Source organism: Mustela lutreola, chromosome 7 (assembly GCF_030435805.1).
Source record: "Mustela lutreola isolate mMusLut2 chromosome 7, mMusLut2.pri, whole genome shotgun sequence".
Taxonomy (NCBI): domain Eukaryota; kingdom Metazoa; phylum Chordata; class Mammalia; order Carnivora; family Mustelidae; genus Mustela; species Mustela lutreola.
The window spans coordinates 137,649,653-137,672,922 of record NC_081296.1 but is presented as its reverse complement, the minus strand read 5'-3'; the positions used below and the strand labels follow the sequence as shown (position 1 = coordinate 137,672,922).

General features: G+C 53.6%; 1 protein-coding gene across 6 annotated transcripts in view; it reads left to right on the top strand.

Annotated features, from left to right (window-relative positions):
- The window catches only part of JDP2 (Jun dimerization protein 2), a 45,674-nt gene extending 22,620 nt beyond the window's left edge, over positions 1 to 23,054 (top strand). For 3 of the 6 annotated variants that reach the window (XM_059182775.1, XM_059182772.1, XM_059182774.1), the window contains 2 exons: positions 7,624 to 7,728; positions 15,222 to 16,369. In XM_059182775.1, the coding sequence (XP_059038758.1) occupies positions 7,624 to 7,728; positions 15,222 to 15,407 (291 nt within the window). In that variant the 3' untranslated portion in view covers positions 15,408 to 16,369. Of the gene's footprint in view, positions 1 to 7,623; positions 7,729 to 8,476; positions 9,662 to 15,221; positions 16,370 to 22,093 lie in introns of those variants that run through there. The other 3 variants (XR_009355828.1, XM_059182777.1, XM_059182773.1) reach the window with 3 other exon arrangements.
- Positions 23,055 to 23,270: the final 216 nt, after the last annotated feature.

The window sequence follows — 23,270 nt, the reverse complement described above, 5'->3', positions numbered from 1 at the left end:
GTGGAACAGATGGCAGCTGAGACCAGAGTTCATGAGGCCAAGTCAAAGCCTCCCTTACTTGACACATTAAGGGGCTTGAGCTCTATCCTGAATCGAATGTCAATTGGGCAAGAAAATTGAGGACCCAAGACCGGTAACTGGGTCAGATTTGCATTCTCGAAAGATTCCCCTCCCGTGGCTGGGATGGAGGATAGGGCTGTGCAGGGTCAGGAGGCCTCCTAGGAGGTCTAGGAGAGAGAGAGAGACGGAAGGAAGGCCTGGAAAGTGGCAATGGGGAAAAGGAGGATTCAGGATGTAGAGTGGGACGGCCTGGGTAGCCAAAACTGGACGTAAGAAGAAGGACACATGAGTGAGCCTGGAGGCCTGAAGGTCTCCGTCCAGTGAGCACGTAGGCCACGGTGCCAGCCTGGGGCAAGAGTAGGAGGAAGTATCTCATCAAGGATAAAGACTTTGAGGGGCTGAGGGACATCCAGATTGAACACCCAGACCATCAGCTGGATGTTTTGGCCTCATGCCAGAGATCCGGTTGGCATTCGTACACAGACGGCGGTCAAAAGCACAGTGATCTGTGGCGGGTGCACGTGGAGTGAGAAAAGCCACAGGCCAGGGGTGGGACCCTGGGAGACATCAGCCTGAAGGGGACAGGAAGAGGGTCCTGGGCAAGGGACAGAAAAGGAGAGGCCAGAGAAGTAGAAGAGGGACAGACGAGGTCAGGGTTGTGCTTCCAGAGCACAGAGAATTCTAGAAAGAGGGAGTCAGGTGGAGCCAGAAGGCCCCGGGAGCAGGGGGGAGCTGAGCAAGCAGCATCCTTTGGACTCATCCGTGAGGACCCAGGCCCTACCCTCGAGCGTGAGTCTTGGAGGAAACCACTCCCTTCTCTGGGACTCAGTCTTCTCATCTATAAAATGCAGGGGTTGGCTTAGGGGTTTCCCCTTTCTGGCTCTAAGAGTCTGTGAAGTGACTATTTCTGAAACTTTTTAAAAGGGAAAAGGTATCCTTCCCACATCCTCCTGCCTCTCCCCTCAGTCAGACCAACACTGCTCTTGAAGGCTGGGGGAGTAAAAACCCGGGGACGTCAGAGCTGGCTGCGGCCTGTGGGAGCTTTGACTCCAGCCCCCTGTCGGAAGGCAGTGTGACATCATGGATTCAGAGCCCTGTCTACTCCTGGCTTGGCAACCTTGGGCTGACCTTTGCCTTGTTTCCTCGCCTGGGAGAGACGCCCCTAAAACCCCCCTTGCAAAGAAAGGTGTTAAAGGTTAGCAAGAAGTAGGCAATATTGTGTTTATTAAAGATGAGCCAGAGGATGGGAGAGAGAAACTGGCCCACGGTCCTGGAGGGGGACATCTTGGTGACTAGAGCCAAGTGTCTGAGGACCCACCCTGCCGGAGTCTGTCCCCTGCTGGGGGTCCTTAAATCAGCTGCCCACACAAGTTCAGCCCTTAAAGTGTTCTTTTCAAGATGGAATTTGTTGCCAACTTTGAAAACTGGAAGATTTTACTTAAAAACTCATATTTTCAGCAAGCCTTGAAAACTTGGAAGATCTGTCCGTGCTGAGACCATGCAGCCGGTGTGGGGCCAGCTGGGGTGTTCCTGTCTGCAGACCCCAGCCCCGTCCAGCCCTCTTCCCTCACTAATGGTTCCTTGCTTGGCCCCTGGAGGTGACTAGAGTTTGCAACTCGAGCCTTAGACTGACCATTTGGCTTGAATTTTCTCTTACGGCCCTGCCCAGGATTTCACAGCTGATATCCAGACTACGGCCCGTTGAGAGAGGGGGAGGCTTGCTGGAGAAGACAGGAGAGGAGGGCAGAAGGTTTCCAGCGGCTCGGGCGCTGGAGAGATGCTGATGGGAAGGGGGGCTTGGCCCCTGCGGGGTGGGGGTGGTGGGGTCAGCCAGGGTGTTGGACGGAGGCCCCCGGGGTTTCCTCATTCCTCCCCCGGGGAGGAGGAATTGTGGAGGAGGAGGATTGTGGGCCTGGCCCTGCTGGCTTGCAGAGGTCTTGCCCCTGAACTGCCCTGCTCTGTGTGTGGATGCGTGGCTGGACAGGGGAGTGGCGAGGAACCGCAGCCTGGGCTCAGCGCAGCCGTGTTTATGTGGGGGAATGTCTGGTATGTTTGGTATTTGGGTGTTTACTTCCCAGGGTGCTCGTGGGTCCCTGGTGTTGAAATGTGGCTCCTCCGTGCCGTGTGGCTCCTGTGGGGGGGGGTGGGGTGGGACCCTAGTGTGCCCGGCTGGGGCTTAACATGGAGGCTGTAGGGCTGCTACGGACAGCTTGTGTGCCTTAAAGCACCCTCAAGCCTGCCTCCCTCCACGTCCCCCCCCCTTGGGTCTCCTGTGCCACATTCCGCCACATGGGGGGTGGGTGTGCCCCAGGCTGTGCCAGCACTGCCTCCCTACCTCACCTGGGAAGGCAGGCCCGAGATCTGGCACGTGGCGGACACGTCCTGTGTCCCAGGCCCTGGGCTAGACTAGTTTTGGACTAGAACTCAGTCCTTGTTACAAGCTTGGGCTGTAGTGCTCAGTGCTTTCCTTGCACGGGGAGACTCAGAGGCTCAGAGAGGCCATGTCTGGGCTCAAGTCTGGGCTCCAGACTTGCCCAGGAGCACACAGGCCTCGGAGGCCCTGAAGGCGGGGCTGACCGCCCTGATGCCCTGAGTCTCCACTCGGCCTGCTTCTCTCTGTCCGTGCTATGGTTCCTAGCGCATGACATGGCCTCTCAGACCTCCGGCCCTCTGGTGAGTGTTGGGGGCTTGTCGCCTGCCTGACTGCGCTCGCCTTCATTGCTCCGTCCATGGGAGAGCGGCCCTGTGTCCGGCGCCCCGGGTTACACAGCGTCATCGCTCGCTCTTATCCTATCTCTTTGTCGGCCCTGCCAGATATATTTTTGGAAATGCTTATGAAATATCAGAATTCAAAGTCAAGTCTGGGCGAAGTTTGCCACCGCGTGAAAGCCACATGGCCTGCGAGAGGGGAGTGGCGGGGGGCCCCTCCTCAACGCCGGTCAGCTTGGACGGGACCCATCCAGCGTTCCTTGTGCAATGAATTGTATTTATTTTAAAAGACCCAAATCGGAAAGAGAACAACATAGTCATGGCCCTCAGAGCCAGGGGATGGGGGCCGTGCCAGGGCCCAAGCAGGAGGCGCTTGGGCCCTAAGGCCAAAAGGCCTGGATCCGAAGCGGTCCCTGCCTCCCAGGCAGCCTTGATATCTTTGCTTTCTCATCTGTAAAAATGGGGGAGGGTAACAGGACTGTCCTAGATGGTCTCCTGGGACCGATTAGCCTCCTGGGACTTCTAGGCCCAAGGATTTGATGCCTGCTGAGGTGACCCACCTCTGTTTGCTCAGGTCCTTCTGCCTCCCAGCTCTGCCATATTCTCAGTGTTCTAGAAGCAGGGCTCCTGGGTAGCAGTGATTCCCCCACCCACCCACCCACCGAATCCCTGGGGGACACCTTCTGCTCCTCCATTATTATCTGGCATCACCTGATTTCCTAAGGAAGAGACCCTGGTGTCCCAGAGGCGGAAACCTTCTCAAACTCCCTTCAGGCCACAAGAGGAATTTTTCAGGGTAGTTTCAGGGGTATGCATCAGGGATCCAAGGGGCAGGACCCAAGGGCCCCTCCAAGGGTGGAATCCAGACGATTCTCCGCATGTGCTTTCTGTCTGTCCTCTCGGCCTGAATGAACCGCCGACCTCTGTTCATGAGTCTGTGTTCCTCTTTCTAAAGGCTCTGCCTCTTTGTCTCTGTTTCTCTCTTTCCTCTCCATCTCTGTCATCACCTTCTCTGTCAGGAGCTCTCTCCTCTCTCTCTCTCTCTCTCTCTCTGCCTGGACGGGGTGAGGCAAACAGGATACCCTGCAAGAGGCCGTTGAAGGAGGCAGTCAGTCTCGGGTGGCGGCCCTGGGCCTGCGTGAGCTCGAGAATGAGCGCCTCCTTCCCTGTGTGTCCTGGGCGCCTCCCTGGCCGCACCCCGGGGCCTGGCCCTGCTTTCTCTGTCACCCATTCCCGCTTTTTGTCTCCCCGACGCCCCTCTCTGGTTGAGTGTTTGTTTCTGTCCCGACACAGGGGGTTCGGTTTCTGCTCGTCTCCGAACATCAGATCAGTATCCTGGTCTTTCTGCTTCTCAGGGCCCAGGGTTGAAGGTGGCTGCCCCCCGGCCCAGCAGCCCGATTTCAGATTTCCAGGAGCGAACACAGCCCAGCTTGGTCAGCCGTTCACACCTTGTCCAGTCAGCCGTGGTCAGGGGCTCACATCCCCCAGCCCCACAGCAGAGCTCTGAGAACAGCCTCTCTGAGGAGGGACTGCCTGGCAGGAGGACCCTCTCGGCTATGGGTCCCCAAGCCTGTCCCTCCAATGGAAGTGTGGCACAGGGGCCAACGAGAAGTGTGGCACAGGGGTACCCCTCTCTGCTCACCCCAAAACACCGACAGCTTTGCCCTGGGCCTTCCTGGGAACTGGGGAGAGCCAGAGCTCACTTTGAGAACAGGCACCCATCTCCTGGGTCTTTAAATGTGTCCAGCTGCCTCCCTCTTAAATAGTCTCGTAAATTCCAGCTGTATCTGCAGAAAACAAATCGTCATGCCCCATTTTGGGGTTCCAGTTTTAGAGGGCTGAACTGTGTGTGGTGAGAACGCTGTCTGCTGCCTCACCCCCTCCCGGCCAAGTGCTTGAGGGACCCTGGGGCACATTGGAGCCGTGGAAAGTAGCCTTGACCTGTGGGGAGAGAAGGCTGGGAGGAGGGTGGAGGCCGTGGCGGCGGTGCAGGGCCGTCTCCCTTCTGGCCCAGCAGGGGACACAGAGTGCCCGTGGGGGAAGAGAAGGCTGAGGGCACTGCCCAGCTCCCTGCTTATTTTTGGCAGGACTTCAGCTGCCGTTTTCTAAATGTTCCCGGAGGGCTCTTGTGTAGCGGCAGGAGGATTTGGGGAAGACGCCGTGCGGTGTCCGTGGGGGAGGTGTGGTCGTGGGGCTTCAGGCCATTTCTGGCTTTATTGGGAGATGTCAGCTGAGAGGGAGCAGGGGTGCAGGAGAGGCCTGGGGGGGGGGTGGGCTTGAAGGCTGCTGGGGGGCCGTGGGACTTTAGCAGGGGTTAAGCTTCACTGCCCAGCCCAGACTGTGTCCGGGCCTATTCAGGATCTGTGCAGACCCGCTGTACATATCAGGGGCCTGCGGCTCTGTGGTCCATGTGCTCCTGGGGAAGACAGGACTGAACCCCCAACCTTTGAAGGCCTCCTGTAGGCAGACCGAAGAGGCCAACCCTGGTGGAAAAGGCTTCTTACTAGCACCAAGGAAAGGCTTATGCAGAGACAAACACAGGCAATAAATCGCTTTTATAATTCTAGAATCCAAACCCGTGCCATCTTTCCCTGGCATCTTTTATCTCATTCATTCGACTAACATTTGCTGAGCCCGTATGAAGCGCCGTGTTCTGGTCAGGTGTTGGGGCTGCTCAGGTCCCCCATCCTTCAGCCTAGCGGGGAGGACAAATATGACGGGACATGAGAGAGACTCTTACAGTGGGGTACTCAGTGCTGCGGCAGCACAAAGCAGTTAATTCTGTCTGGGGAGTCAGAAGAGCCTTCCTGGGAGAGGTGACATTTGCTCTTGAAGGTGGAGTAAGAGTTCAAGGGGGAAAGGAAGGTCATCTCAGGAGGGTCCAGCTGGCGTGGAGAAGGGGGAGACATTTGGAGAGAGGGTGATGGCTGGAGGGGGTGGATGAGGCGGGACAGGGAGGCTGGAGCAGCCCCCCATGTGGGCATCAGCCTGGCCCAGCTGAGTTCTTAAATGCCCAGCACTGAGCCCCTTCGAATCTGTGGCAGGAGCAGCTTCCGTTTGTGTCTGGCTCTGTGCAGGTCTGGTGGTGGGGTCTTGGAGGACAGAGCTTGTATCTCCTGGGAAGTGGCTTCCCTGCCAGGACCCCGACTTGCCCCGGCCCCGTGAGCCCCGCACTCTGCCCGGGTTGCACACATCACCTCGGCAGTTTGTGGGCAAACCCTCCTGGCCGAGGGGAGATTGCACTGCCAGCCACTTCCTCCAGTTCCTTCCCTCTGCCTGTCGTCACGGTTACCTCGGCAGTGCTGGGGGTGAGGTTGAGGTTGGGTGGAATCAATTTTGTCCGGGTTTCTATTTTCCCAGATGCAGGTCAGCCAAAGGGGCTGTCACTTCTGGTTCTGTTTCAAGGGAGGCCAAGGGGCTGGGAGGTGCTTGGGTGTGGCGGTGTTGACAAGGAGCCTCTCCGGCCAGCCTCCCAGGAGGGGTGGGCGTGGGTCAGGGAAAAGCTCAGAGGTGGTGGAGAAGGAGAAAGGGCTGCCTCACCAAGGCCTGTGCTGATGGCCGTGGGTGCTGGTCTCCAGCCAGGCTCTGGGTCCTCAGCTCCTAGAGCATGCCGGGAGTGCACGGAGAGAGGCTGTTTATTTTCCTGGCCTGGAGCCCTGTGGGCTGAGACCTTGTTCCAGGCCTCAGGCTGCCAGATTCACCCCCACTGGCTGGAGAAGTGAGAGAGTTGGCAAGCTCAGAGCAATCCGACGACTTCTCTAGTGGCCTCTGACTCTAGGCTGTCCCCTGCCCAGCTGGTCCTGTGTGTCCTCCAGATCCTCCTGGTAGCTAACCGGCAGCGAGAGGCACCGCATCATACTGATCCTGATGGGGCCGTGTGCGGCCTGTGGTCAGTCAAGAGCAGGAAGGTTGAAGTCAGGGAAATCCGAGTTGAAATCCCAACCCTGCCTTGGTCTTCAGTCCCTCCAACTGTGAAATGGGTCAGCAACAGGACCTTCCTCACTAATTGTGAGGATAGCATGACCTGTGTGGGAAGCATTTAAGAAAAAGTCATGGAAGAGCAACTCTTGTTGTTATTACTAAGGAAACAACAGAACCTGCAACTTCCATTGAAAGTCAGGGTTGGTGGGCTGTGAATTGCTACCTTGCCATTTATGGGCCCTGTCTTATGTGTGGGAAACTTTCTAATGTGTCCCAGGGGAGAAGCAAGCCAAGCTGGAGACTTAGGAAGCCCCTCTGCTTGTGTCCAGCTCAGGGCGCTCTGGGGGGCCCTGGGATCCTGGGGTGCAGGTAGGTGTCAGAGGAGGAGTGTGCAGAAGACAGGAAAAGAATCAGAGCTGGGTGAGGAGACTGGGGAGTCTGTTTGAGAGCACCAGGAGGTAGATGGGAGCCTCTGGAAGGACCAGGAGGGAGGGTAGCCCGGGGAGGTGGAAGTGCGTGGGAGTAGAATGTGAAATCTGTGTTCATGACCAAGGCATTTTTTAAAGGAAGTGCCTGGGAACCACTGGCCTGGAAAATAGTGCCCAGAAGGCTCGGGCTGGGCAAGGGACCTCTGTGTGAGTAGACTTGCCAGGCTCGGAGCCTCCTGAACTCTGGCAGAACCCGACCGCCCTGCTCTCCCGGGCCACTGACCCCTCCCGGGTTTGCCCACCTGCTCCAGAAGGATCCGTGGGCCGGCTGGGAGACGTTTCCACTTCATCAGCCGGGAAGCCGTGGGCTGGCAGGCAGGGGCGGCTCACTTTCTGCCGAGACGTGAGTTAGAAGGGGGACGGTCCGTCCGTCTGTGTGTGTCAGGAGGGACGCTGTCCTCCAGGCCTGCCTCCACGTCTGACCGGCGGCTCTGTGCCCTCACAGCTAGATGAAGAAGAGGAGCGGAGGAAAAGACGCCGGGAGAAGAACAAAGTGGCAGCAGCCCGATGCCGGAACAAGAAGAAGGAGCGGACGGAGTTTCTGCAGCGGGTGAGCGGGGTGGTGGGGGTTGGGGGGGTGGGCCGGGGCACCCATGTTGTTCTTCAGAGTGAGCAGGTTACCAAAGCCTGTGGGATCGAGGTGGACCTGCTGGCATCGGTCCCTCCGGCCGCTACCCCTCAGTCCTTCCCTGCCTCCCAGCCAGTGCCCCTTCCCCAACACAAGATAACCCGGGGCCACTGGCCTCAGATCCCGCCCAGCCAGATCCCGGGAAGACCAGAGAAGCTGGGAGGAGCCAAGTCCCCTCTATGAGATCAGACCTGGTGTTGATGGACCCACATGGCCTAGGACGGTGCCGACTCATTTCGAAACCCTGGTGGCTGCCAAAGTTGTCTAGGGTGTATGCTAAAGATGTAGGTGACAGCCGCTGAGCTGGGAGCGGTGTTCCTGGCACCTGGAGAGTCTCCTAGCACCAGAGAGGCAGCTGGAGGCACCCTGAGCTGCAAGGGGCTCTTCCAGCCCCGCATCTCATCTGGCTGGCCTCAGCCTCCTCCCTCAGTCCCTCTGGGGGGACCCCCCAAGCCTCTACCCTCAGGGACCTTGGGGTCCGACCCAGCTCTGCATGCATGAAGACCACCAGAGGGGGTCACCTTCCCCCACCCCCCGCCCAGGCCCTCAGAGCAGGTCCTGACCCTTTCACATGGACCGTGCCAAGCAGGGTGTTTGTTCTCCATACCACCCCCCAGCCCCCAACCAGAGTCCCAGCTCTTAAGCCTTTGCTATGTCTCAAAAATGATAGATGTCGGTGAAGGAAGATGACCAGGAACGCTCATCAGTCCAGGCTGGTGGTCTCCAGCGTCCCACTCTGGATCGTTTGTTCATTACCAGGTAGTGATAGTAACACCAGTATCCGTGGCTCCGGCTCTGTTCTGTGGGATCCAGCAGGTAGCCGCCATTGCTAACGTTTGTAAAGTCGGGCAGTGTGCCGAGTCCTGTGAGTGTATTATCTCTTCGTTGGCTTGATAACTGTGTGAGGTTGGTGCCTTCATTATCATCTCTCTACAGTTGGGGAAGCTAGGGCACGGTGAGGTTAAGTTACTTGCCCAGGACCCTCAGCAGCTGAGTGGTAGAACTGAGATTCAAGCCTGAGGCTACTTCAAAGCATTTGCTCTTAACACTCTGCTAGTTCTAATTCATTCATTCATTCATCTGTGTGTTCATTCTTTTTTTTTTTTTTTAAGATTTTTATTTATTTATTTGACAGACAGAGATCACAAGTAAGCAGAGAAGCAGGCAGAGAGTGAGGAGGAAGCAGGCTCCCCTGCCGAGCAGAAAGCCCAATGCGGGGCTCGATCCCAGGACCTCAGGATCATGACCTGAGCCAAAGGCAGAGGCTTTCACCCCCTGAGCCACCCAGGCGCCCCGTCCGTGTGTTCATTCTTTCACTCAGTCATTGATTCATTGACAGACATTTTTAGACATGTACTAAGTTCCTAGCACTGTGCCAGCTGCCATGGGGGACACATAGGAAGGAGCAGACATAGTCTCTCCTGTGGGAGCTGGAGACAGAAGGCTCATGTGGCCTCGGTTTTCTCCGATGCTGAGGAATATATGGGTTTCTTCTCATGCTTGCAACAAGCAGAGAGAAAATCCAAGGTCACAGGTGCAGACAGCATGGGGCCATGTGTACACCAGTGGGCTGTGAGTATCTGGGGTAGGCAAATGGCCGTTACAGGTTGGAGTTAGACTCCAAGAGCTGGGAGCCTTCTTGGAAGAGATGGTGGACCAACACTGGGCTGGAAGTTTTCAAGAAGGTTCCAAGGCACAGGTCTCCCACAGGCCCCAAGACGGATGGAGGGTCCCGCACCTCCTTTCCAGCCCTGAGTGCCTGAAGAGCTGGGCGGGGCATAGCAGGGAGTGGGAAGTCTCACACCAGATGCCCGCCTTCCAGGGCTTGTCAGCCCGTTAGCAGGCAAGATATGCCAAGTGAGGGACGCTTGGGTGGCTCAGTTGGTTAAGCAGCTGCCTTCGGCTCAGGTCATGATCCCAGCGTCCTGGGATCGAGTCCCACATCGGGCTCCTTGCTCGGCAGGGAGCCTGCTTCTCCCTCTGCCTCTGTCTGCCATTCTGTCTGCCTGTGGTTGCTTGCTCTCCCTCACTCTCTCTCTGACAAATAAATAAAATCTTTAAAAAAAAAAAAAAAGGAGGAGAAACTTAAAAAAAAAAAAAAAGATATGCCAAGTGAACACACACTGGTGCAGTGAAGGGCGCCCGATGAATGCTGCTAGCTGTCCTTCATGTTCCGGGAACATTTGCTGAGCACCTACTGTATGCAGACAACTCACATGCCTCGTTTAATCTTATAACATTCCAGTAAGATAAACATTGGTTATCCCCATTGTAGAGACTGACCTAGAGCTCAGAAGAGGTCACATTACTTTCCCAAAGTCACACTGCTAGCAAGTGCTGGAGCTGGAATTCATTTATCCCCTGTTTATCCATCCATCCCTCCATCCCTGCCTCCAGCTCTCCATCCCTCCCTCCTCCCATGCAGTGTGTAGCAAGTACCCGCTGCAGAGCAGACAAGCAGGTGATGTCTGCATGGGACAGCAGACGGAAGCGGGGACTGGTCATGCGCACTGCGTCAGGCACTGGGCAAGCCGGGCGGGCTGATAGAACACGCCGCGAGGTCCTAGCCCAGCCCCCGCGGAGGAAAGACTGCTTATCGAGACATAAAAGAGGCACAGGAGCTAAGGAGATGAAGGACAGCATGGAGGGGCTTAGCAGGAACCGTGCAAGCAAAGGTTAGAGGCAGGAGGTGTTTAAGGATGTGGTTACAGAATTGAAAAACATGTCAGTGTAGCTGTAGCTACACTATCGCTACAATGTAGCTACAAGGGAGAGTACAAGGGAGAGAACAGAGGGACAGGCAGCCCCCGGTCCCGTCCTCGCTATGTAGGATCATCCTCTGTGCTGCACAGTCTAGGGCAGTCCCCCTTTATGCCTCTGGTCCTGGCCTATTTATCAATAGCTCCCGCTTTCACTCTCACAAGTGTCCCTGTTATGATGATGGATTATGCAGTCATGGAGAGCAATGGAAGGTTTCCGTTGGAGAGAGATAGACCTTGGAAAGATCCCTCCGGCTGCAGTGTGGAACAGGGATTGGGGCAGTGGGAAGGCCAGTTACTTGGCTATGGAGGTGTCCCTGGTGGCCTCAGGGTCTGGGAGGGAGGTTTGGGCAGGCCTATCTGGACCCAGCCCAATCCCCATCCCCACCTGTGCTCCTCTCTTCCCCTCTGGCCTTGGAAACAGAGTTGGGTGTGAGGTTTAAGACACAGATGCAGATGGCTGTGTTGATGGCTACAGACCTGAGGAATTCTCTTGCCATTTATTCATTTATTATTTTTAAAAAGATTTATTTATTATTTGAGAGAGAGAGAGAAGGGGCAGAGGGAGAGAATCCCAAGCAGACTCCCCACGGAGCACAGAGCCCAACATGGGGCTCCATCTCACGACCCTGAAGGTGGTGAGGTCGTCCCCACTCTCCGGCGAGGATTTGGAGCCTCAGAGGGCTGGAAGTTTGCTCAAGACCCCACAGCAGCTGAGGCAGGACTTAGAGCCTGGGGCTCCCTCTCCTGCCAGCACGCTATTTGGGTTGCCGGGCTCAGGGAAATTGGGGTCTGGTTCACAGGGACATAGCTCAAGTGGCAGAGTTGGGATTTTAATTCAGACAGGTCTTTTGTGCTCAGGAGGGGCTATACCAGCCTTCTTCCCTATACTTACCAAAAAAGTTGGGAAGCAGAACTCTACTTTAAGTGCATTAGGGTAAATGTTTTTTTTTTTTTTTTTTTTTAAATTTTATTTATTTACTTGACAGACAGAGATCACAAGTAGGCAGAGAGGCAGAGAGAGAGGAGGAAGCAGGCTCCCCGCTGAGCAGAGAGCCCAATGAATGCGGGGCTCGATCCCAGGACCCTGGGATCATGACCCGAGCCGAAAGCAGAGGCTTTAACCCACTGAGCCACCCAGGCGCCCCGGTAAATGTTTTTTTTTTAAAGATAAAATCAGAGGGGGCGCCTGGGTGGCTCAGTGGGTTAAGCCTCTGCCTTTGGCTCAGGTCATGATCTCAGGGTCCTGGGATCGAGCCCCACATCAGGCTCTCTGCTCAGCAGGAAGCCTGCTTCCTCCCGCCTCTGTCTCTGCCTGCCTCTCTGCCTACTTGTGATCTCTGTCTGTCAAATAAGTAAATAAAATCTTTGGGGAAAAAAAAAAAGATAAAATCAGAGAATCTTAATGCTGAAAGTCCCCTGGGCCAATCATTTTATTTTCTGGGAGGAGACAGAAGCCCCAAGAAAGGAATTGACTTGGCCAAGGCCCCACAGCCAGGATGAAAAGCCAGAACACCCAGCCCCTCACCTGTATCTTTTCTCCGGCCTTTGCTGAGCACAGTAGAAGAGACAATGTTCATTCGCTTGCACTGATTCTATTCTAAAACAACAAATGGTTTCATTTTCTCTAGGGCAATAAATATCTAAGAGAAGGCAAAACAACAAACAAAAACGCAAGCAGAGTTATTTGCTTCGTAATTAACGTGTGACGATCCTAGCCCATAATTAAGAAACCCCTAGTTTCTTAATTAATTAGGAAAACAGACCAGGTAGTTGCTGTTATAAAACCACAAACAAGTTCTACAATCGTGGTTAAAAAAAAAAAAGGTTCTTCTGAACTCAGCTTCTACTTTCCCAATAAATAAAGACATAGCACCACCCCATAAAACAGAAGGAAATAAAACTACAAAGCACTTAGTTGTGTTCTGACAGTCGGCCGGTCAGAGTTTGGGATGGTCCACGATATATTCTGACATTTTAAAACCAACAGAACGCAGTGCCGTTCCAGTGATGAATGAATGTGGGAAGCCCCTCGCCTGCGTGGGTTTCTGTGTGGCACGGATGTTTGTCCATGACGTTGGTCCGACGCGCGGCCAAGGAGGTGGGGAGGCGCGGTGCGGATTGCGGCGTGTCTGACACCGGACAGCGCACGTCCACTTTAAATGTCCACTTGCACGCAACCCAGCAGCTTCCTTGCCACCCCCAAACAGCAGCCCTGTCCCCAGCAGCCCTGTCCCCCACCGCAGTCGTTGGACCCTTCCCCCGGGCAGCCTCTCCCGTTCTCCAGATCCAGTCACCTGGGCCTGCCAGGCTTCTCTGAACCCTCCTCCTCCTCCTCTTCTCCTTCTGTCTCGTCAGAGGCCCTTGCTCAACGCTTAAAGTTGAGCCTCTTCCTTAAGCCTCCCTAACCTTTCAGTTGACAAGTGCTTTCCCTGAGTTCCTTTAACCCCCCACGAGCATCATCTTTTATATTTAAGATAACAAGGACTCAGGGCAGTGAGGAAACTTGCTCTAGACTCTGATTCCAAACCCTGAAGCTTTGTCTTATGTGACTCTGAACCCACCTTCCAGAAGGCTCTCTGCCCTTCTGTCCTAAAGTGACCTATGGTCACAGTGGAAGATCTCATCTCCTAAACACATCTTCAGCTTATTTCCCGTGTCTGGGTCCGTGTTCACCCAGGGCTCCCTTCCTGATGTCCCTCTCCTCCACACCAACCGACCCTCTCAACACAACCGTGTTTTAAACCTGGGGCCAGACCTAGCCATTAGGGCTCTTGGAAGGTGTTCTAAGCCGTGCACCCCTGATGGGCCCATAGTAAGCTCTTCCCCGCTGTGTGGGTCCCGGTCCCCAAGACATCCTTTGTAAGTCCTCACAAACGCTGGTGGGTGTTTGAGCAGAGACTCCCGAGACAGAGCCTCTGAGGACTCAAACTTGGAGCTAAAACCTTGGCTCAGGGGAACCAGACGGTCAGAGGGTTTGCGAGAAGTCCCCAAGGTCACAAGCTCATGAGACCTAGTGAGCAGGCACCCAAGATTAACACCTACGTGACCCCAACTGATGGGTCATGGACTCGTGGTTTCCACATGGGCTCTCTCCTGGCTCCCGGAGATGACGTCTCTTGGAATTCTGAGAACAGGGGACAGGGCCAGCCTCCCCATCGTGCTTCATCCTGTTGAACCAAAAACCACCATAGCTGGTTTTTAATATTTTCCCCCTGAGCATTTTTTTCCTTTTTCGAGGCTGTGCTCCCCCAGTGTCTGGTCACGAGGCCTGTGCATCTTGGCCATCTGAGCTGCCCGGGCTCCCATGCTGTGACCTGAGAGACCAGTGCAAAGACAGTTCAGGCAGGCCAGTGGGTGGGAGACAGTCAGCAGCCCTGGGATGTGTGTGGGCACCCCCCGAGGGCCCCCTGAAGGAGGCTGCTCAGCCTGGCCCCGCCGGCCCCTGGGCCCAAGCTGGCGTCATCCAGCTCAGCTGTTGCACACGCAACCGCAACCACAGCTTGTCCTTTGCTGCTACAGGTTGTTCAGCCTTAGCTGTGGACATTCTGTCTAGACGGTTCTTCTTGTGGGGCCGTCTTGTGCAGGATGCTTAGTTAGGGGCACCCCCCCCAGCCTCTACCCACTCGATGCCAGCAGCAACCCCCTCCCCAGTTGTGACAACCAAAAACATCCCCAGTCATCGTCCAGATGTCTCCCGGTAGGCAGAACCACTCCTAGTTGAGAACCAGTGGGCGAAAACGTCGCCGGCCCTTGAGTAAATTGTAGCTCTCGAACTGGTTGCCGGTTTTCAGACACAGTCCCATAAACATTATTCAGGAGCTTTTCAGCCTTCACGGTTTTGACCCCCAAGCCTTGAATTGGTATATATGCTCATCCCCTATCCTCACTCCGAACAGGTGAACGCCCCCAAAATCAAATGGCCAGCATGGCTTCTTTTCCTTGGAAAAAGGGACTCCAGCTAAGCTGGAAGTTCACTGGGAATCTCACTTGGGATGTGAAATTTTATTTTGGATCCAGAAGGATGGCAGCTGAGTGCCTCCCAATGGGCACAGCTTCTAGATAACAGAGGATAAAGAAGAGGCTGTTTAAATGATTTGGGGCTAATAATCAGGAAACCCATGTTTTAGGAGGAATGACATGACCCCACTGGGCTTGGGGATCCCACAGGCCAAAATATCCCCAAGGTACAGTTACACATCACACATCTAAGCACCTCGCCACCGCACTGCCAACTGTGGGCCCCGTCTCACCCCCTCTGGACCCTTCTTGCCCCTGCTGTAGTGCCCCTGGACCCATATTCTTCTCCTACCCTTTGTTTCTGGGGCAAGGGCCGGGAGGCGAGAGCGTGTTGGCATATTTGAGTGATAACAAGGAAGTCGCTGTGGCTGGAGTGCGCTGAGTGAGGGGAGGGAGGTGGGACCAGAGACGGGCTGGTCCCCGGAATGTAACCCGGGTTCATCCCACATTGACCCTGTCCCGTGTCACCACTGTGACAGGCACTGCTGCAGAAAATCACTTACCCCAGGGGCCCAACGCTTCCTCCAGTGGGAACGTGACAGGCAGAAGACAGGCAGAGGCCAGCTGGGGATGCCTTGTACCTCCCCAGATAGAGCTGGTCCCCAGCGAGAGCTTACAGCCCCGTCTCTGTTCCAGGAATCTGAGCGGCTGGAACTCATGAACGCGGAGCTGAAGACCCAGATTGAGGAGCTGAAGCAGGAGCGACAGCAGCTCATTCTGATGCTGAACCGGCACCGCCCCACCTGCATTGTCCGGACGGACAGCGTCAAGACCCCCGAGTCCGAAGGCAACCCGCTGCTCGAGCAGCTAGAGAAGAAGTGACCATGGGTTGGGAGCAGGAGGAGGAGGACCTGGAGGACGAGGAGGAGGATTTGGGAAGAGGGGAGAGAACCAGGGCTCCCAGAGGGCCCTTCCTTGCTGCATGACAAACTTGACAACGAGGCTCAGCCCAGCCAGTGCCGGCCGGGCTTTCTTTTTTTTTTTTTTTTTTTTTTTTGTGAAACTCTGATCAGCCACACAAGGGGAAGAACAGGCTGACGAAACCAGAAGGACCAAGCGCTGAGACCAAAGTAGACCCTCGGATGGAGCTGCCGTGCCTGGGGCCCAGCTCGAAGAAGGCAGGACAGAGATCCCTGGCCAGAGAGACACCCTAGCGAATGGCCTGGGGCGCCGCTCTGGCCTCTCCACTGGGTGCCTGTGGAGGGACCTCGGAGCAGCCAGGAAAAGCCATGACTTGCAAACGAAATGTGGCTGGGCATGGAACTCAGAGACCAACTGCAGCCTGCCTGCCCCCGGCCGTGCCTCCCAACCCTGCTGCGAGGCCACCAGGGTCCAGCGTGGGTCCCGCTGGGAGCAGCAGCCGGGACGCACCCTCGGCGGCCCTGCCGGAGTTTGCTGCGGGCATGAGGCGCGGGCGCCCTTCCAAAGCACATACTCACCGAATGTTTACAGACTGGCTGTCCTGGCAGGGCTTTCAACTGCACATGTTTTTTTATACTTTCTTTTTTTTTTTTAATATTTTTTACAAAAAAAAAAAAGATTTTATACAAGCAATATATATATGGATTTCTATAATCACTCGATGTGATATAGTATAAATATGCTACGGTTTGTTTGTTACGAGCAGATATCCAGCAGTTATGGCCATTGTGTGTAACCCTAAGTACTGTAGTCGTCTCTGGGTGTTGGGGGTGGCCGGGGTGGGCGTGGGGTGCATTTCCATCCTGGTAAACCCTTCATAGTACTCAGTCCTGTATTGCTCAGTAAACGTTACTCTTACCTACTCAGCTGCCTCTTGTGGTGTCTACCTAGGGAGTGGGGTGCAAGCCACGCTCGGGGGGGCCTCCCAGTGTGTGGCATCAGGGGATGTTTGGAGCATCTGCTGTAGGCCCTTGGTTTTCACCATGGCCCTCCCGGGTAAGTGTTTATATGCCCATTTTACAGATGCAGAAGTCGAGACTCGGAAAAGTTCAAGAACTCTGCAGTACTTCCTTAGTTTCTTTCCTCTGCGAGTGTCCCAAGTGTGTGCCCTGTGTGTGCCAGCCAATCTCCAAGGAGCTGAGCAGTCACCATAAAATGACAATTATCTTGTTCTCTGCCAGTGTGGATAGTTGTTATTTACGACCTTTGTGCCAATGATTTCCTCTCTTCTATTCTCTAAAGGTAGCTGCAGAGTTTGTGTTCTGTATTCAGCTCTTCTAGAGACAAATGCTGGGATTCACGATTCCTAGGTTCATTCGGCTCCTGCATGGCCACAGTCATCGGTGTTGAGCTCCTCATCCCCTCCCTGGGCCTCCCCGTGCCTTCCTGCCAGGTGGTCATAAATGAGGCCTCCACCCAGAGTTGCTGTGAGAATCAACCGTACAACCCCAAAGAAGGACAAGACCCATTAGCAATCAGATGGGCAGAAACCAGTATGTGTTGGTCAGGATACGAATTAAAGGGAACTTACAGAGGCCACTAGTGGGAAATCGGTGTGACTCCTGTGCAAAGCAATTTGGCAATTACCGGTGATGCTAACGCAAAACGCATCCTTTGACCCAGCAATTTCCCTCCTAAGTCTGTGCCCTGGAGGAACTCGAGCACAGGGGCCGAGGAACCGGACAAGCTGTCACTGAAGCTCTGTTTGTAATAGAGAAACTGGAAACAGCCTAAATACACGTGAAGAGAAGACCAGATAAACAAATTGTATTTTTATAGAATCAAATATTATTCAGCCGCTAAAAAGAATGAACCAGAGCTACAGGTGTCGGTGCGGATAAATCTCAGGAACACAGTGTTGAGCTGGAGAGGATGGCAATTTGCAAGAGGTTATACGCAGTCCACCACGTATGCAATCTTCCTGAACATGTAAACTGATGCTTTACTTTTTACGGGTACACACAGAACTGGATAGTGGAGTTACAAAAGCATGCACAGGACTGCTCTAAAAATCAAATATCAAAATCAGTAATGGGGAATGCTCCTGGGGGGAGGGGAGAGAGGGGGTGGAAGGCAGCATCTGCAAGGCTAAGCACTGGGTTTCAACTGTATGAGTAAGATTTCATTTATTTTAAAAAACCGGAATCAAATATGGAATAATGTTTTAGTTTGTCAGAGGGGAGTGGTATCGTCACATTCTTCTGCATGCTTGGTATATTTCATAATAAAAGAAAACTTGCCACAGCACAAATAGGTTTTGTTTTTCCATTCCTTCCACAGCAAACTCAGGAAATAAAATACAAAATCTGAAATTACAGTGGAGTTCCAGCAAGTGCTCTTTGAATTGATGCAAATTTAATGGAATGCCTAGAGGGAGAGAGAGATAATTCAAAGGGTGTGATTTGTTGAGCTGGCCCTTGTATTCAGTAAGGCCAAGCCCAGGAGTGAAGGCACCTTGGGGAGTGTAGATCTGCTGCTTTCAGTGGGTTCTGGTCCCTGCTCTCTGCAAACTGCGCAATTAAAGACATACGTGTTTCTCCTTAAATGCTGACTTTTCATCCCAACCCGAGGGAAAATGTAATCCACCGCACCTTTAAGTTAAGGCTCAAAGCAGAGTGAGGGGGAGGCATTTTTAAAGAGCTGAATGCCGTTTCCACAGGCATGTTCATTTCTTGTTGTTGCCCTAAGGAATCACCACAGATTTAGTAGCTTAAGGCAATACAAATTTTAATGTCTTAAAGTTCTGGAGATTGGAAGTCCAAAATGGGTCTCACTGGGTTAAAATTCAGGTGTCAGCTGGTCTGTGTTCCATTTGCAGGCTCTGGTTGGGGGGGGGTGTCTGTTTTCTTGCCCTTCCCAGTTTATGGAGGCTGCCCTCATTCCTTGGCTTGTGGCCCTCTCCCTCTCTAAAGCCAGCAGTGGCTAGGTGAGTCTCTCTCACGTCTCATCCCTCTGACACCGACTCCTCTGCCTTCCCTCTTCCATCTTTTAAGGACCGGTGTTGATTATATTGGGCCCACCTGGATAATAAGGACAATCTTATTTTAAGGTCAAGTGATTAGCAGCTTTAATTCTATATGCAACCTTAACTCCCCCTTGCCGCGTAACTCAACATATTATAACATAATATATTATAACATAACATAATATATTCATGGGTTCTGTCCCCGAGAGGCCATAACTTCGCCTCCTGCAACAATAATTTAAGAGTTGGAGGTTCTTACAGCTCTCCTCCCTCCCTGGCAAGTTAGGTTGTTTTGCATCTAAGTGTTATGAGAATAGAGTCTCTATGCGGGGCGTCCCCCGTGCCTGGCACTGTGCTTGGCACAGAGCTGATGGTCAACACACAAGCACCATACACACAGACACACGAGCTCACAAATACACTCACAGATGTATGTGATACGGTAAAGACACAGGCAGATACAGCTGTGCACAACACACAGACACACAGGCAGATACACACAGTTAGTTATTCACGTCAGGTGTGACTGAGCATAAAGTAATGAGATTGACACGTCTTACTCCTGTATATTACATTTCTATAATTTTGGAATGAACTTCTTCTCCATACTGACAAATCATCTTTCTTTGGGAAGAGCTTGTTATGGTTAATGACAATGTTAATCAAGTTGGGCATACTGTTTTGGCTTAAAAAACCTAAATATGTCACTGAGTTTCTTGTTTGGTTTTTAATACTGCTCTGGGGGCAAATCCTGAAGAAACAAGTGGAGTCCTAATGCTTGGACCACCTGCAGTGAAATTAACATTGAAGCATCAGCCTCCGCAGTTCTGCGGGTTGGTCCTCGTTTGGGTGGACGATCCTGGGCACCTATTGTGCCCCATTTAAAATCCTCAAACTCTAATTCTAGTGCATGACTGGGTCTGAGCAGGTGTGGACAACCTCACACAGGTGCAAGCTGATCGTGCCCTCCCCACCCTTGCCACAGGCATGCCCTGCATTCCCACTTCCTGTCCTGGGAGACATCCCGTGATCCCCTCCACACTTACATATATGCAGCCTGGAAATTCGGGGGAGTTGGCGCCTGTAGGTCCTCCATTGACTAGCTGTGGGGAGGGACCAATAGATGAATTCTTTTCCCTTTCATCCTCCAGGTGGAGAGTGTCCAGGTGGAGATTTCTGGAATGTGTTTCCTAAGCTTCCTCAAAAGGTCTTGCAAGATTAAGCAAGTCCTGTAGAAGTGACCCGCAGAGTTGGCCCAACTCAGTAGTGCATCTTGTATTGGTTTTCTCTCCTTCCCTGTTTCACTCCTTTGTTCCCTGGGATCACTTCCCAAATAAAGAACCTGAGCCCAAGCTTTGGTCTCAGGGGGAACCCAGGTGAAAAGAGTTGGTGTCAGAAGTAGCCCTAGAAATCAGACCCTCGGGTTGGGATAGATGGAGGGATTCACTTGCCAGCCAGATGGCAGGGACAGGAAGTGGGATGGAGAGAATCGCTGACCTACAGAAGCATCACAGTTACTCGGTTGTCTCCTGTGTGGATTGCGATGTGATACAGGTGGGAAGGGAAGTGGTTATCTGCGGCACCTGTATGGTATGAGGCTAAGGTATGGAGTTTGAGCGGATTCCCTTTTGTTAACTGTGTTGGAAGTCTTGGGGGGGAAAAGATGCAAAACTTAGTTTGGCCAACCGTCAAGTCAAGACATGCACAAAACCAGAAGATATCCTCGGCAGTATTTAAGGAGATGTTTGGTTCTTCTAGTCCCAGGACACAGTGCTGAGAATCAGGCCCAGAATCTAACTCCAAAGGTGGCAGACTCATTAAAGAGAATGAGTGTCTACCCTTGAAAATGTTTCCATATCGAAGTCAGTATGCTAAAGGGAAAAAGGTAGGATCTTGAGAGCTGAAATGGGGCCGTTTGAGTAAAAGTAACTCTTGAAATCCTAGAATCCCTTGAACCCTCTGGACAGGCAGAAGCAGCCCCCTGCCCCTTACCTGAGGCAGAGTGCTCTTGAAGCAGGTGCCCCGCAGCACGATGGTCATCCTCAGGACCCACCTCCGCCACACTCATGACCACCAGAGAGAGAGGATCATGTGTCAGGACAGTCCGAGTAGGAGAAATACAGTCGCTGCCCCATAAGGAAATCGCCTATTTGTTGAAGGACCTGCGAGACCTGGGTGATGTGGATTCACAGGCACAAGGGAGGCCTATGGGGATGATGGTGCCTCGAGGCTGTTGGACCAGCAGTGCCTGGACATCAGTCTGGGAAGGGGAGCACCGGGCACAGGAGCACTCAGCTGTGACTCTGGGCTCAAAGCCATGGCACTGGCACCGGGAATGTGCCCTAGTACATTGCAAGTATCGCTCCTCGAAGCTTCCTCATGCCATGAACCCACAGTATGGGAAGTGGAGATCCTGAAACAGCACTGGCAGAGACTCAACGAAGGGGTCAGAAGGTTCAGGGAGGAGGCCGTGTTCGCATGGGTTTGTTATACGAGACTGGAGTCCCATGACCTGGACCATGGTCCTCAGGAGGACCAGAGGAATGCTCACTAGTGCAATGCTGAGCTACTGGAGAGGGGCCACTAGCATCCTAGAGAAGCTCTGAACATGTCAGGGTGGACCGAAGATGCTGCCATAAAACTGGCGCTCCCTAATATCAGTAGGGATTACCGAGTTCCAGAACGGTAAAAGCCAGGAGAAGGCAATTAACCGGCATCATGGACAGCAAGGCCCTCATCCCTTTCTAGGTCTAAGTCATTTCACAGAGCCAGAACCCACTGATGGCAGGGTAGGCTGGGTCCCCTTGAGGAAGACCCTGAATTACTTAATAAAACATTCAGGAATCTTCCCAACGGGTATCTAGACAGCGAGGAAGGTGGAATTCTCACATCTTTTGGGCACCACTGCATCCCACATCCCTGTTAAAACTCCGGGTATGAGATGACCGTGATGTTGGAATATCTGAAGGGCGAGATGCTCTCCTGGCTAGAGACTGGTTCAGTGGAGCTAGGAGGTCAAGGGTATTCGGGCCAGAGTCCGCCTGTCAAGGCGGTTCAGTGCACCCGCAGACCCTCCCCGTAGCTCTCTACCCAGAGCCTGACCGAAAGGAGGGTTTTGATAGGAGAACCTGAGCCAAAATGATTCAAACTGCCTCCTCCATTCACCCGCGTGAATCCGAAGTGATGGGTCTGGGCCAAGAGCAGCTGCGGAGAACAGCGCCCCCATCGATCACTCCCGGGATGAAAGGAAATGGGGGCGGGCCCTATCCTATTCCCGCGGGACTCATTCGCGGCGGGGGCGGGGCGGGGGAGACCCGGTGGATTGTGCCGGGCAGCGGTGGGCTCCTGGTACTCCGAGTCACTGCTGCGTGTTGACGGGTTATCGCTGTTCCAACACACGGTCCAGCCCCTGGCGTCCGGTAAGCAGCTAATAATTGGTAGATGCTTTCTTCTTAATTCCCATCACGAAGGAGAGTCAAAAACAGCTCACTTTTACTGCAAGGAAGGCAGAAATAGCATTCGTTGTCTGGCGGGGGCGGGGGGGGGGGCGTGCTGTACTAACTCTCTAGCTCCCCATCGGAATATGATTTTCCAGAGTTTTGATCTTTCTGTCCTTCCACAGAATTCAACTGCTGGCCTTATACTCAGGGCCTGATGCTAATAGGACCCGCAGAGCGGGAGGTGGCCCGCGCTCTGGATGCCCCAGTGAGGCGCGCGAGCACCAGCCCTTGGGAAAGAAGCCCTGTGAGTGATCCGACGCCTGCCGCGTGGGTGGAGTTTTTATTGGTCCTGTGTCCCGGCGTTCCAAAGCACCCCCTTCAAGATAAAGGACAGGTAATCGCACCTTGCACCCCAGCTGAGAAAGAGGCTCAGGGCCTAAGGAACATCTTTGGGTTTTGGAGGCAGCGTAAACACCTCACTTAGGAATACTGCTCGTGGGATAGCTGGGCGGCTCAGTGGGTCAAGTGTCTGCCTTCGGCTGTGGTCACGATACGGGAGTCCTGGGATTGCAATGCATGCATTGGGTTCCCTGCTCAGTGGGGAGCCTGCTTCTCCCTCTGCCTGCCGCTCCCCCTGCTTGTACTCTCTCTCACTCTCTGACATCTAAGTAAATAAAGTCTTTAAAAAAAAAAAAGGCAATACTGCTCTGACCCCTTTTGCAGTGACTTGGAAAGCTGCCCGTCTGGAGTGGGGTTCTTTAGCAGCTCAGGCTGTGGTGCAAAGGGCTCTGCCACCATGGGACGTGTCCCTGTAGGCTCTGCCATCATATCACCTGGCACACCCAGGGGTCTGGAGGTTTCCACGGTGCATAAGATGCTGCTGTTGTGAATGTGCAACCCATGAAAAATTAAAATAAAACCTTATGTACTGTCTCCCATGGTCCCTGTGAAATCTATCCATGAGGATCAGCTTTCCTTGCCTTCCTGCAGGCCTGGAACTTTCGTGCTCCCTGTCAGGTAAGAAATGGCCCTGTGTCCTTGTAAATCTCCATTCTCCATCTGTTCATTAGAAGGTCCAGTCTAAGAGGAAAGAAAAACCTCTAAGTTTTTGTGTTCAAATCTTCTCCCCTTGCCAGCGCAGGCCAGCTTCAGTCTGATAGTCTATAGCCAAAGGGCAAACTGGGCAGATATATCCGTAGGAAGCGCTCTCCTCAGGCCCAAGAGACGGTCTACCTCCAGTTTCTTTCTGGTACAATCCAGCATGTTCTAGATGGCCTTATTGGACAGACCAACGCCAGCTACACCAGCCCACACAGGCCTTGGGATCCTCTTGGTCATGCCCTGTCCAGAGACACTCAG